At 44.1% G+C, this 13,152-nt stretch overlaps 1 protein-coding gene across 7 annotated transcripts in view; it reads right to left on the bottom strand.

Moving 5' to 3' along the window:
* The window catches only part of ELMO2 (engulfment and cell motility 2), a 48,966-nt gene that overhangs the window by 5,530 nt on the left and 30,284 nt on the right, over positions 1 to 13,152 (bottom strand). For 5 of the 7 annotated variants that reach the window (XM_063459038.1, XM_063459040.1, XM_063459037.1 and 2 more), the window contains 9 exons: positions 6,487 to 6,586; positions 6,199 to 6,350; positions 5,595 to 5,673; positions 5,364 to 5,399; positions 5,098 to 5,148; positions 4,636 to 4,758; positions 3,561 to 3,695; positions 1,502 to 1,606; positions 195 to 303 (listed from right to left, as the gene is read on the bottom strand). In XM_063459038.1, the coding sequence (XP_063315108.1) occupies positions 195 to 303; positions 1,502 to 1,606; positions 3,561 to 3,695; positions 4,636 to 4,758; positions 5,098 to 5,148; positions 5,364 to 5,399; positions 5,595 to 5,673; positions 6,199 to 6,350; positions 6,487 to 6,586 (890 nt within the window). Of the gene's footprint in view, positions 1 to 194; positions 304 to 1,501; positions 1,607 to 1,937; positions 2,245 to 3,560; positions 3,696 to 4,635; positions 4,759 to 5,097; positions 5,149 to 5,363; positions 5,400 to 5,594; positions 5,674 to 6,198; positions 6,351 to 6,486; positions 6,587 to 13,152 lie in introns of those variants that run through there. The other 2 variants (XM_063459041.1, XM_063459044.1) reach the window with 2 other exon arrangements.

The following is a 13,152-nucleotide window of genomic DNA, read 5'->3' as shown; positions in this document are numbered from 1 at the left end:
ACAAGATAAATTAGAGTCATTCTAAATATGTATCCAGGACAAGAATGTAATGTGTTTAAAACAGCTGTCAGGGTGAGTGAGGCATGTAAGATAGCAATTGTGATACTGACCAAGACTGCAGAGTTTAGAATAAAACAATATGTCACAGGAGGAAGTAGGTAATAGGGAGCAGTGGAAATTGTAATGTTACTTACGCAGTTCCCCAACTTGCAGAATCTCGCATAACATCTTTGTCAGTTCAATGGCACTGCGCCCAAATGGACATTCGTGTTTGTCTTCTCTGCTACTATTCTCCAGCACAATCTTTTGGGAGAGGAGGATGAAAAAATATACAATGAATCAGTGAAAGAGAATATAAGGTCGTTCATGTTGGACTGAAAGTAGGTCAACTATGAGTTTACCGTAGTAGATGAGATTTTTATTCCACTTTGGTTAAAAAAAATAAAAAATTAGGACACAGTGGAATAAATCTGAGTGTCTTTGTGCCTGACTGTGACCATGTGATCACTTCTGCTGTGGTAACCAATCTTAATATCTTCTTCAAAGGCATCTAAAGATAGATTATAAGAATCCAACATCATAACAACTATAGCTCTCTGTATGGAATATAGTGCTAAGAGCAGGGGTGCCCAAAAGGTAGATCCCTAGAGGTTGTAAAACTACAACTTCCATGATGCCTTGTCATGCTACAGGCATGCAAAGCATCATGGGAGTTGCAATTCTACAACATCTGGAGATCTACCTTTTGGGCACCCCTGCCTTAGAGTGTTCCTTTGAATCCTTAACAGAGAATTAAGCAGGGACTCTCCAGGGACATGATCTATATAACATGATGTATATAAATCGCTTAATTTATCTGACATTGTTTTTCTTAGATTACCAACTCCTGCTTCTGTTCACCTTAAGTTGTTAGTCATTTGCTGTTTCTATAGCCCGATTGTAATATATTCAGACTGCATAATTATTATTCTGAATATGGAACTAAATAAAAGGAAATTAAAGGAACACTATAGCGTTCAAATAGATGGTTAACCATTTATTTGCTTACCTTAATCCAGTGCAGGGCTCCCTCGGTGCTGGTGACCTCTCCTCCACCATCAATGTCAGTCCCTAGTGGAGATGAATGTGTGGCCAGAGGCGCATGCGCATTCAAACCTGCCCATAGGAGGCATTACTCATTGCTTTCCTATGGGGATCTTTTTTGATGCTGGAGGTCCGTGAGGACATCCAGCGTCAAATAAGTGTGATTTATTCTGTGTAAATCGCGGAAGCGCCTTACTGACAGCCACTAGAGGCAGGATTAACCCTGCAGTGTAAACGTTAGCTGCAGGGTTAAAACTAGAGGGACCTGGCACCCAGACCACTTTATTAAGCTGAAGTGGTCCAGGTGCCTATAGTGATGCTTTAAGGCACATGAGAAAACAAAGAAAAAAATAGAGCAATAGTTACTGTTAAAGGCTGGTATCAGCATAGAATACAAATTGTTTGCTAGGCACCTTACCCTTACGTAGGTGTCCTGATGGCATTTAGCCAGGTAGAGCATGTTGTCTAAAGCTAGCATCCCAGGAGGAGTTTGAATAAAATCCATAGCTGGATTCACGTGATTCTACGGTGGAAAAACAAAACAATCAAGTCACAAGCACAAACGTGGTGCAGAGATTGTCCACACATGGAATTTGATTATCTATAATAGTCAAGCTATTGAATTGGCTCATTTGATATACATAAAGCTCACACTCTATTCTGTCTCAGAACATCAGAGCTAGAACATTTTCACTCAAGCAATGCTGTGGTTTGTGTCAGTGGTGATATGTGCTCTATAAATTAGAAACTTAAAAAGAAAAAATATTTAAAGGGGAATTTTAAGTACCAAGAACACTATGGTAATATTTACTATTTATCATAATGCAGGACTGTCAAACATGAAGCCCACTGACCTTGTATACAAATTCCAAATACTAGATGGATACAGATAGCACAAAGAAAACATCCAACCGCTGCCCGTGCTGAGCTAATGCTGAGTTAATGATGTGGCTGGGCTATCGATGCAGTACTTCTCCTTCCTGTGCAACCTTAAAATCCAAACGATTGGCATTAGCATAGTCAAACAGAGGCAAGGATTTTACATCACCTCCTCGCTGCCTCAGAGTCCTGCAGCCATCTGCACTGGGTTTAATGCTGCACTGAAAGGAGAAGGACTGATAATGCAGCCATGCTATAGGAAGCAAGGTAAAAAGATATTGAGGAACTAGGGAGCGATGGTGTTGGCCAGAGATAATTGAAAGAGATAAGGCTGTAGAACGTTAACGTACATTGCATATACAGGAACACCAACCATACAACTGACAAAAAAAAAAAAAGAGGGACTGCCTAAAATATCTCCTAGCACAATAACCACTACAAAGTACAGTGGTTTTTATGGTGTGGTGCTAGTGTCGGTTTTATTTAAGCATGTGTGGCTGCAAACAGTCAGATTTGGTGCTAACAGCCAAATGTCATCGCCGCATGTATACCGATTTGAATGGTCAAACTAGTGAATTTTTAGCTTTGAAGTAGACTTTAGGTACTCATCGTAAACATTAAAAAATGGAAACATAATGGGATTTGTTTGTGTTTTGGGGGTTTTAACCCAAAGTCATTGGACTTTGGTCACAAACTAAATAAAGAAAGGCATTTAAAGTCCATATATTTACAGAGATAATAATACACAAGAAAAAATGGCAAGGACAAGTGGCAGCATTCTTCATGCAGTATAATGAGTGCAAGCCTGACAAGAAAAATTCTGTATTGTAATGTCTTAAAGAATACGCTCGGCATACTTTATATATGTAGAGAGAAACAACAGAGGATCACAATTTTGCATATGTCCTTTCCCACTTGATAAGGATATCCTTGCACTTCTGTTAATGATATAAGACGGATATCAACCCAATACATGTACTCTGAGTTTTTTTGTTCCTAGTCAAGAAAATAGCTCTAACAGTCAAAAAAATAGCTCTGTTCCTTCTGTGTTTTTAAAAGGACACTTCTCATAGAGGAAAATCCAATACTTCCCTAGGAGTAGCACTGGATGTGGTTTACATCATCATGGTGTGTAAAAAATAAAAAATAAATAAATAAAGTTAGTCTAACAGCCACTAGAGGAATGTTCTTGGACATATGTAAACATTGCTGTTTCTCAGAAATGGCAATGATTTACACCGACTGAATTAAAAAACAGCATCAGATGGTATTTGGTGTGTAGAGAATCTTTTTAAGAGCTGAATTATCCAAGAGCAAGTCTTATAAAACACTATCCCAGATTATAATAGAGATACTAAAAAACGGAAGGTGAATTTAATTTTAGGAAAGGCAAAAACACCTCATTGAAGATATCCAGAAAATAACTATTTTATGATTTTCACGCAACAAGCCTGTTTTGCAGAACATGGACCTTGAGCTATTGAATGTAGCCCTGCAGCAAATGTCAATAGAAGAATGCAAACAATGTTTGGGGTGGTATGCTGGACTGGGCAAGCACTGAAACATGTGTTGTTTGAGTAGTAGGAGTCAGTACTCACTGTGAAGCCAAGCATCTTGTAGTCCTTGCTGTACATTGCTTTTCGTTTCTCAGTGCCTCCCCCTGATATCCCACTGGTGTCTGATTCTGCATCAAATGCGATTCTTCTCAATTCAAAAATGATGTCTCTCTGAGCCTAAGGAAAATAGGGCAAATGAGTGGGAAAAACGTTAAAAATTCTAAAGGTTGTGCGATTACCCCAGTTATTTTCATCTATCTTCTCAAACATCGTTAATCACCATATATTAAATATTGCTTGAGCCCAAGTTAATCAAGCTAATTGACTGCACCAATAAATATATTCTTTGTGTTTAATGTGTTTTAGGCCTTTAAAAGGTTTACTTTGCTTGTTTTGTTTATCATTTTGCATATTTTTTTTATTCATCCTTTTCTGTCCCTTTCTTTCCCTTTTTACACATAAGAAAAAGTAGGGACTAATTTTACTTGTGTAGAGCATGATCTATGGCAACATTTGCCAATGGGCTAAGCTTAAAAGGACACTGTAGGCACCCAGACCACTTCAGCTCATTGAAGTGGTCTGGGTGCTGTGACCCTTTTGCACTTAAAGCAGCAATGTTAAACATTGCAGTTCCAGAGAACTAGAGACAGCCACTAGAGGGCTTCCGGATTCTTCCCATAGAAAAGCACTAAATAATGCTTTCCTATGGGGAGGTCTAATGCACATGCGGCCATTGTCACGCATGCACATTAGGTCTCCCCCGCTGGCAGACGGCGGTGAGGGAGGGACATGGGGGGAGCCTGAACCAGCACCGAGGGACATCGGCGCTGGATTCAAGTAAGTGGCTAAAGGGGTTTTAACCCCTTCCTGAAGGCCACTCATGGAGCCTATAGTGCCAGGAAAACAAGTTTGTTTTCCTGGCACTATAGGATCCCTTTAAGCAAGGTTTTCTTTCAGTTGCCAAGGTCATTTACCCACAATCGACCAGTCAAAAGATTTCAATGGAAGGGCAATATGCAGACATCATGAACAAAATAGTTCAGCACAAGGGAAAAAAGATAATACAAAATAAAGACAAAACCGTTTGTGTGTGTGTGTGCGTGATGATCTGTGTCACCTGGTCATTTGGGTCCATTTTGGTCATCATCCTTTCTTCAAGGAGGTTAAAAGTCAACACCTGTAGCACATAGAGTTGATGTGCCATTTCTGTTTTGATAGGCCGATTCCCTCGTATAATGTGCTAGGTAAACCAATCAGGAATACACAAACAAAAGAAAAAGTGGGTTTCGACAATTATACAGGTTGTAAGAGAAGTACAATACAATGCCTGAACTAAATGCATATTGGTCTAGAGTGTGAAAAAAAATAACAAAAAATAACAAAAGCTTTATCAGGTGTAATGGTAATACGATTAAAACATTTAACTCTTGCTGTATACCACTGAAATACGTGAAGCTCACTCAAACATGTGAAATAAAAGATATATGTCACAGTCTTTTCAAAAACTTTCACAACAAGACTGCCAACCCACTGCTTTAGAAAGTTTTCTTGTGAGCTGCATCATGCTCACTCTACTTACATTGAGGATGATAGATCGCAGATGCTTCTGTACAAATGCATTCGCCATTTCCTATCAAAAGAAAAGAATAAGAAAATTTGTATTAAAAAAAACACTCGTGTGGGAAAAAAGTCCATCACGTTTAGAAAGGGGAAAGAAGTGCAGAGTGGAGCTGGGTAAGGGATGTAAATATAGAACGGAGGGGGAAGAGAGGACACACAGAAAAATGAGTGGAAGCTGAAGTCTGTGTAGCGAACAGAAAGACCATTAAAACAAGTGGTACTCACACTAACAGGGACATCCACGAGATTCCGTGGCTTCTCCTGAGTGCACAGTGCACACAAATAGAAGCAGAAAGGGTAGTTAACAGCAGACAAAACACAAAGAAAAAAACAATGCAGCCACAAGGGGTTAAATCCATAACCAGACAAGGGGCAAACAAAGCAAAGTGTGCGCTGGCAGCTTTATGTGCACTAGCAGCTTAACGTGCACCAGGCAGTCATGGGTCACACACACACCTGTCTCTTGTCCTCTGGCGCCTTGAGAAACAGGGCATTGATTAAAGCGATGGCATATGTCTGGATCTCCTGGTTACATCTATAAATAGAAAGACACATTAATCAAAAAAAACCTCTAGGATTTTTAGCACAGTGAGTGCCAATGCCTGGACTAAAGGGGAAGGAGAACTCTTAATACAGTTTATTCCAATGTGACTGGGTCAGCATGAGGGACAGCATGGTTCTTGGTAAGGAGTATCCAAATGCAGAGGGCGGCAGGCCTCCTAGTATGGTGTGTACTAGGGTAAGAATGCCATAAAGTGCTTTATATAGCATGTGGCAAAGTGAAGGGGTAAGAGAGCAAGAGGATCCTTAATATGGTGCGTGAAAACGTGAGGGGTTAAGGAGGTAGTGAAATTCTTACAGGGTTATTTTCTAAACCATAACCGTTGAAGAAATTATCAGGGAATTTCAGTTTTTAGGCACTCATTTTGCCATTTTTGCCTAAAATTTTAATGCTAAAGAATGCTACTTATGTGACTAACTCTGACTGTAAAACCAATGGGAGTAAGAGCACAGCAGGACTCTTAGTATGGAGTATGTAAAGTGTGGAGGTAGAGCTTACACTTGTAGGTGACAGATGAGTTGTCCCACTGTGATTTCCTCAGCAATTTTCTGATACAATGCCTGGCTATTTAGCACCATACTCTCCAAGATAGCAAGTGATCGCTGCAGAATTGACACATCTACTGATGGCTGGGAAACATATCCTGCAATCTGAGAAGAAACATGACATAAGATGACTTTGCAATCTATCCATGGAGATGGAGAGGGAAACTTTGAAGAAACAACAACGGCTGTATTTTAAATCAAAATCCATGAGAACAAGAGTCAGACAGGACAAGGACCTGACCTGTTTAATAAAGATGAGGGAAACCAAGTCCCAGGAAACAATCCCGTGATCCATCAACTCCAAGAAAGCTGTGAGCGTGAAGGCCAACATCTCACTATAACTGTGACACAGAAAAAGTGATCAGGCAGAACAATTCCCTGTTCCATTTACTTTGAACTATTTAGTTGTATCCCCCAGATTCTTGAAAGATGTACCAAGGGTGAAAAAAGTTAAACAGCAATAGAAAGACACATAACCACACAAAAGGAAAATGTGAGAAGTGTGTGTAAATAATAAAACAGTTTTGCATAAAAGTACTGTAAATGAAAACGAGTTTATGATAACGAGCAGAATCAAAAATGCTTCTGTACTAATATATATGTGTTTTGAAATCATTTCTTCTTTTTAATTTTACAATGTAATGGAATATGTTGGTGCTTAATAAATCATTATGGTGGGACACATGTGAATACTTTATACATAGATTGTAAAAAACATTGTCCACAGCTGGGAGAGGGAAAGAGACAGAAGATATCATGGCCTCAATTTAATACACTTTCCAAATTAGTTATCTACAGAAGTCAACCTTAAAGTACAGTCACGTGAAAAAGAAAATACACCCTCTTTGAATTCTATGGTTTTACATATCAGGACATAGAAACAATCATCTGTTCCTTAGCATTTCTTAAAATAAGGTAAATACAACCTCAGATGAACAACACACAACAGATTACACCTCTATAAATGCCAAAGTTTTAGCAGCTTGCTGGTCTAGGCATTTGATTACTAGCGCCTGTCTGCTACTTAGCCTCTTAATTCCTATGAAAGCAGTAAGGGTGTACTTTGTTTTTCACACATGGCTTCTCCATTTTGGTTTTATTTTTTATTTTTTTTTTAAAAACATGAGGATCCGAGCGGACACAGGTTAGATGGGCTCCGAGTCAGACTGGAGCAAACTAACGATTCTCAGCCATCTAACTGCAGATAATAACGCCCAAGCAACCCAGACCGACAATGGGGAGGAAAAACAAGAAACAAAAACCGGATCGACCTGCACAGGGGGCCAGCATAAGAGATCTCTTCAATCAGGTGCAGGAGGCATACGGCCCCAAAATGGCCGCCGACCACGAGGAGTTCTCTGACTCCTCGGGGGATTTCTACCCGGAGGAAGCCACTACGCTACCTCCAGTGAGGCCCCAACACCCAGCACCAAGCACGGCGGCCGCAGAACCTGTGACGGCGATGCTGCTGAAGACCCTCCTGGGAGACTTGCAGAAAACCCTCCAGGCGGACGTCGCACAGCTACGCTCAGACCTCACAGGACTAGTGGGCCGCATTGAGGCAGTTGAAGTCACCTCCACGCGGCAAACACAAGAAATCACAGAGCTCAAGCAGGAACTACAGGCTCTAAAACAAAAGCAGCCCAAGACTGACCAATGCTTTGCGGCAATAGAAGATGACAGGCGTCGCAATAATCTAAAGATCCGCGGGATCCCGGAGGACGTACCCGCTGAAGAGATCCCACACCTCCTGCGGCGGCTCATGGGAGCCCTATTGACGCCTAAGCAGGCCAGGACCATTGGCTTTGAAACTGCCTTCCGGATTCCAAAACCCCGGAGAGCCCCAGAGGCAGCCTCTCGAGACCTGGTGGTTAAGTACAGAAGCGTGGCTGACAAAATGGCGGTGCTCACGGCCTTGAAGGGGGCTGCCACCTACTGCTTTGAAGCGATGACCCTGTCCTTCTTTGCAGACCTTTCGGGGGAAACTCTGCAGTGGCGCAGGTCCATGCTACCCATTACCAAAGTGCTCAGAGAACAACAGATCGCCTATCGCTGGGGTACCCACGTGCACTGCACACGCAGCACGACAACAATGCCTACTCTATCTCAGATATTCAAGAAGCACCAGCCTTGCTACGACAGTTGGGCCTACCCCTGGAGGGACTGCCATCCGCAGATGCACTGGCAGCAACAAAAGCTCAGAGATGGGATCCAACGAAGACGATCCCCTTCATACCACGAGCGGCAGGGAAACCAGAGGGCGCAGCGGCTACCACATAAGGGCCAAGCACCCAGATTGGAACACTCTCCCCCAGCACAGGACAATGCACTAAGGGACTGACACCCTCATTGAACACCCGTGTATACTGTGGCGAAACCAGCTTCGCCACTGTGAACTGGAGAGGCCTGGCTGCTAGCCTCCTGCCCTGCGACTACGGCCCATGGACATATTGCTCTATAAACACTATATTTGGGCATGTAATAATTTATATTGCTGCTACTGGCCCTTTAAAATCAGCGATGGACATATTGGGACTTTTGGGACTAATGTCCCTTTAAGACTTTGTAACATATCACAGTACTGTCTTAAATATTATGTAGGTATTTATGTGTTCAGTTAAACTGGGGATATGTAGAAATGTGTGTTTTATGTGTTAAATGTATCAGTATGTAAGTTTATGTCTTTTACTGTCTTTTTGCAACCATGTGGTTAATGGAGTCTGACTCTAGTCCTAGATAATTGGATTACTTCTCCAATTATCTCCAGGGCAGAAGGGAGGAAGCCGGGATGCATTGTGGGGGATGTTTTACTTCTGTTTGAGCCAGATTGTGCCATGCTGCAAGCCAGGGCCCAAAAGATACTTTTAGTAACTTTTAAACCCCTGGTCGGATTCATGCCATTTTTTAATATGTTGTTCCCCTGAATGGATTGATTGTGGATATGTATTTTTATGTGAATGTGATGTATGGTTTTAAAGTTATGAAAGTTGTGTAAAAGTATATTTTACTCTGTATGCATAATGGGATTATGTGTCACACTAAGGGGAGGGGATGTGTGGGAGGTAACATCTATGTCATTGGTTCTTTTATGCCTCCCCCTGGGTGTGGCCTGTATGTGTGAGTTGGAAATAAAAGCCAGACTGGGTGTCCCAGTCTAGAGTTCTTGCTTAACCCTCAAAGCGATGTGTCGTCTCGGTCTTTGGGGGAATGGGATTGTATGCTGACTGCCAAGAGTGTAAGCCGATGTCTGCTTTTCTTGTTCAGCTGTTCCAGTGTTCGTGTGGTTCCAGTCGGAAGAATGGTGTTTGCAGTAGCTGCCTGTGCATCTGGAAAGGGGATTATCGCCTAAACTAGGTTTTATCCTCTTGTAAGTGAAACGGTCCGTTACAATTGGTGGCAAGCGGCGGGATCGTTCCTACAACCAGAGGGACAGCTACAGACAACACCATTTCTGGATTACAAATTGAGGGCAACGCTAGTATCCGTACAGCGACCCTATCTACAAAGGAAATCAGTAAAATGGAAGGAGACAGAGTCGCAGCTGCTGCAGCACCTCCGAGGGAGGAGGAGGAATCCGAGTTTGCCAGGGAATATAGGAGCAGGATGGCTCTATTCTCACCAGCCCGAGCGGAGCGGATGGCAGACCGGGTCTACAACGATGTACAGGCGTACCTCATGCTGCGAACGACGCAGAGGAACCAACAAACTGCGGGATTGTTCCCACAGCCAGAAGGACAGCTACAGAACACCAATTCCTTGGAGTTACAAATTGAGGGCAACGTTAGCATTCGTGCAGCGCCCCTGGCAGCAGAGGTATCCAGCGACTTGGAGCAGACAAGTATGGAAGGCTCTGACGCTGAAGATGATTTTATGGCCAAGGTGAGGCAGCAAGTGGCCCAGTATGGGGGTTATATATCCATGGACACATTCCAGGGGATCTGGAACCAGGTCATGGCTGAGCAAAACTCAAAGATGGACGAAGAGTATGATGAGCAGGAAGAGTGGTACAGCAGCAGAGTAGAGGCTGCATCCGAGGAGGTTAGCCGCCCACCCCTGAGGCGGCAGGAAGAACCCGAAGTAGGGGTCCTCATAGATTGGTCCTGTGAGGAACCACAACAGGCAGGTGGAGATGGGACCGAGGTCTCTCTACCAGCCCTACAGGGATGCTGGGCAGTCGGCCCAGATCCCCAGCGGCAGTGTGTAACCCAGGGAGCTGATGGTGTCGTCCATCCTCCCCAGCGGCAGAGTAAGTCCCAGGGAGCTAAAGGTGTCGTCCTTCCTCCCCAGCGGCAGATTGTATCACAGGGAGCTGAAGGTGTCGTCCTTCCTCCCCAGCGGCAGATTGTATCTCAGGGAGCTGAAGGTGCCGTCCTTCCTCCCCAGCGGCAGTGTGTGTCCCAGGGAGATGAAGGTGTCGTCCTTCCTCCCCAGCGGCAGGCTGAGTTACAGGGGGCAGAGGTTGTTGTTCCTGCCCCCCAGCAGAAAAGTGATATGCCAGGAAGGCAGTGTGAAGTAAAGGGAGAGGAAAGCAGCGTCCTCCCTCCCCAGCGGCAGTGTGTGTCTCCGGGAGCTGATGGTGTCGTCCATCCTCCCCAGCGGCAGGCTGAGTTACAGGGGGCAGAGGTTGTTGTTCCTGCCCCCCAGCAGCAAAGTGATGTGCCAGGAAGGCAGTGTGAAGTGAAGGGAGAGGAGAGCAGCGTCCTCCCTCCCCAGCGGCAGTGTGTACCCCAGGTAGATGAAGGTTTCGTCCTTCCTCCCCTGCAGCAAAGTGATGTGCCAGGAAGGCAGTGTGAAGCGAAGGGAGAGGAGAGCAGCGTCCTCCCTCCCCAGCGGCAGTGTGTACCCCAGGGAGATGAAGGTGTCATCCTTCCTCCCCAGCGGCAGTGGGTACCCCAGGGAGCAGAAGGTGCCATCCTTTCTCCCCAGCGGCAGTTTGCCATCCAGAGAGAGGAGCTTGTTACACCCTCTCTCCCACGGCAACCTAACCCACCAAGGGGAGCTGTTAAGCCCCACAGCTGTGCAGATGGGACCGTAGTCTCTGCACTTACAGCACAAGGGATAGGGACGGTCGGTCCTGTTCCCCAGCCTCAGTGTGATGTATCCAAAGGGGGGACAGTCGGTCTCCCCCTCCGGCAGTCGAGCTGTGCACCTAAAGGGGAGACAGCCAGTCTCCAGCAACCAGGCGCCCACCAGACTACTCCCGTGGTAGTGCTGGCAACAGGACAGAGTACCGCTGGTCTCTGCCCCCTCAGCAACCCACCAAGACAGCCTACCCGTCTCCCACCCAGCAGTGGTGAAACACCAGAACTTGGACAAAATCCTTCCTCACCCAGATGTAGTAACCGGTTAGTGTGGGTGGGCTGCTCTGTTATTTCTGTTTCGTGGGTGGGTTGCTGGACTAACCAGGGCACTGACCGGCAGAAAGTCAGGTACCCTGTTAGTCTAATTGGCAAAGGGGAGAAATGTGGCGAAACCAGCTTCGCCACTGTGAACTGGAGAGGCCTGGCTGCTAGCCTCCTGCCCTGCGACTACGGCCCATGGACATATTGCTCTATAAACACTATATTTGGGCATGTAATAATTTATATTGCTGCTACTGGCCCTTTAAAATCAGCGATGGACATATTGGGACTTTTGGGACTAATGTCCCTTTAAGACTTTGTAACATATCACAGTAATACTGTCTTAAATATTATGTAGGTATTTATGTGTTCAGTTAAACTGGGGATATGTAGAAATGTGTGTTTTATGTGTTAAATGTATCAGTATGTAAGTTTATGTCTTTTACTGTCTTTTTGCAACCATGTGGTTAATGGAGTCTGACTCTAGTCCTAGATAATTGGATTACTTCTCCAATTATCTCCAGGGCAGAAGGGAGGAAGCCGGGATGCATTGTGGGGGATGTTTTACTTCTGTTTGAGCCAGATTGTGCCATGCTTCAAGCCAGGGCCCAAAAGATACTTTTAGTAACTTTTAAACCCCTGGTCGGATTCATGCCATTTTTTAATATGTTGTTCCCCTGAATGGATTGATTGTGGATATGTATTTTTATGTGAATGTGATGTATGGTTTTAAAGTTATGAAAGTTGTGTAAAAGTATATTTTACTCTGTATGCATAATGGGATTATGTGTCACACTAAGGGGAGGGGATGTGTGGGAGGTAACATCTATGTCATTGGTTCTTTTATGCCTCCCCCTGGGTGTGGCCTGTATGTGTGAGTTGGAAATAAAAGCCAGGCTGGGTGTCCCAGTCTAGAGTTCTTGCTTAACCCTCAAAGCGATGTGTCGTCTCGGTCTTTGGGGGAATGGGATTGTATGCTGACTGCCAAGAGTGTAAGCCGATGTCTGCTTTTCTTGTTCAGCTGTTCCAGTGTTCGTGTGGTTCCAGTCGGAAGAATGGTGTTTGCAGTAGCTGCCTGTGCATCTGGAAAGGGGATTATCGCCTAAACTAGGTTTTATCCTCTTGTAAGTGAAACGGTCCGTTACATATACCCCCGACCCCACGAGGAAGAGCTGCAAAAACACCCAGAAGAACCCCAGTCGTTTATGTTTTTTTTTTTTTATTCTTTATTTTTGCAGTGCACATGCATGATACAGACAGGCTTGAGGTGCCCCAACAGCAATCCTCAGGCTTTTCCCCCGTTTTAACATGCGGGGTGTATGATTAACTGGCACAAATTTTTATGTTTTATCAGGCTTAAATAACGTAACAGTAACGTGACAGTAGCATTAATTAGTTAAGGCATCGATTAAAGCGTAAGTATATATGTTATGCAGGGTTAGTTCATGCGTATACTACCGTATGTTAGTTTCAATATAGATAGTACAGGTAATGCAGTATATGTGATGCAGTAAACAGTTCGCCTACACTGTTAGACATGCTAGGGTAGAGTCGCTCATCATATT

Source organism: Pelobates fuscus, chromosome 6 (genome assembly GCF_036172605.1).
Source record: "Pelobates fuscus isolate aPelFus1 chromosome 6, aPelFus1.pri, whole genome shotgun sequence".
Classification (NCBI taxonomy): Eukaryota; Metazoa; Chordata; class Amphibia; order Anura; family Pelobatidae; genus Pelobates; species Pelobates fuscus.
Note: the sequence above shows the minus strand (reverse complement) of the source record. Positions and strands in the feature narration are given on the sequence as shown.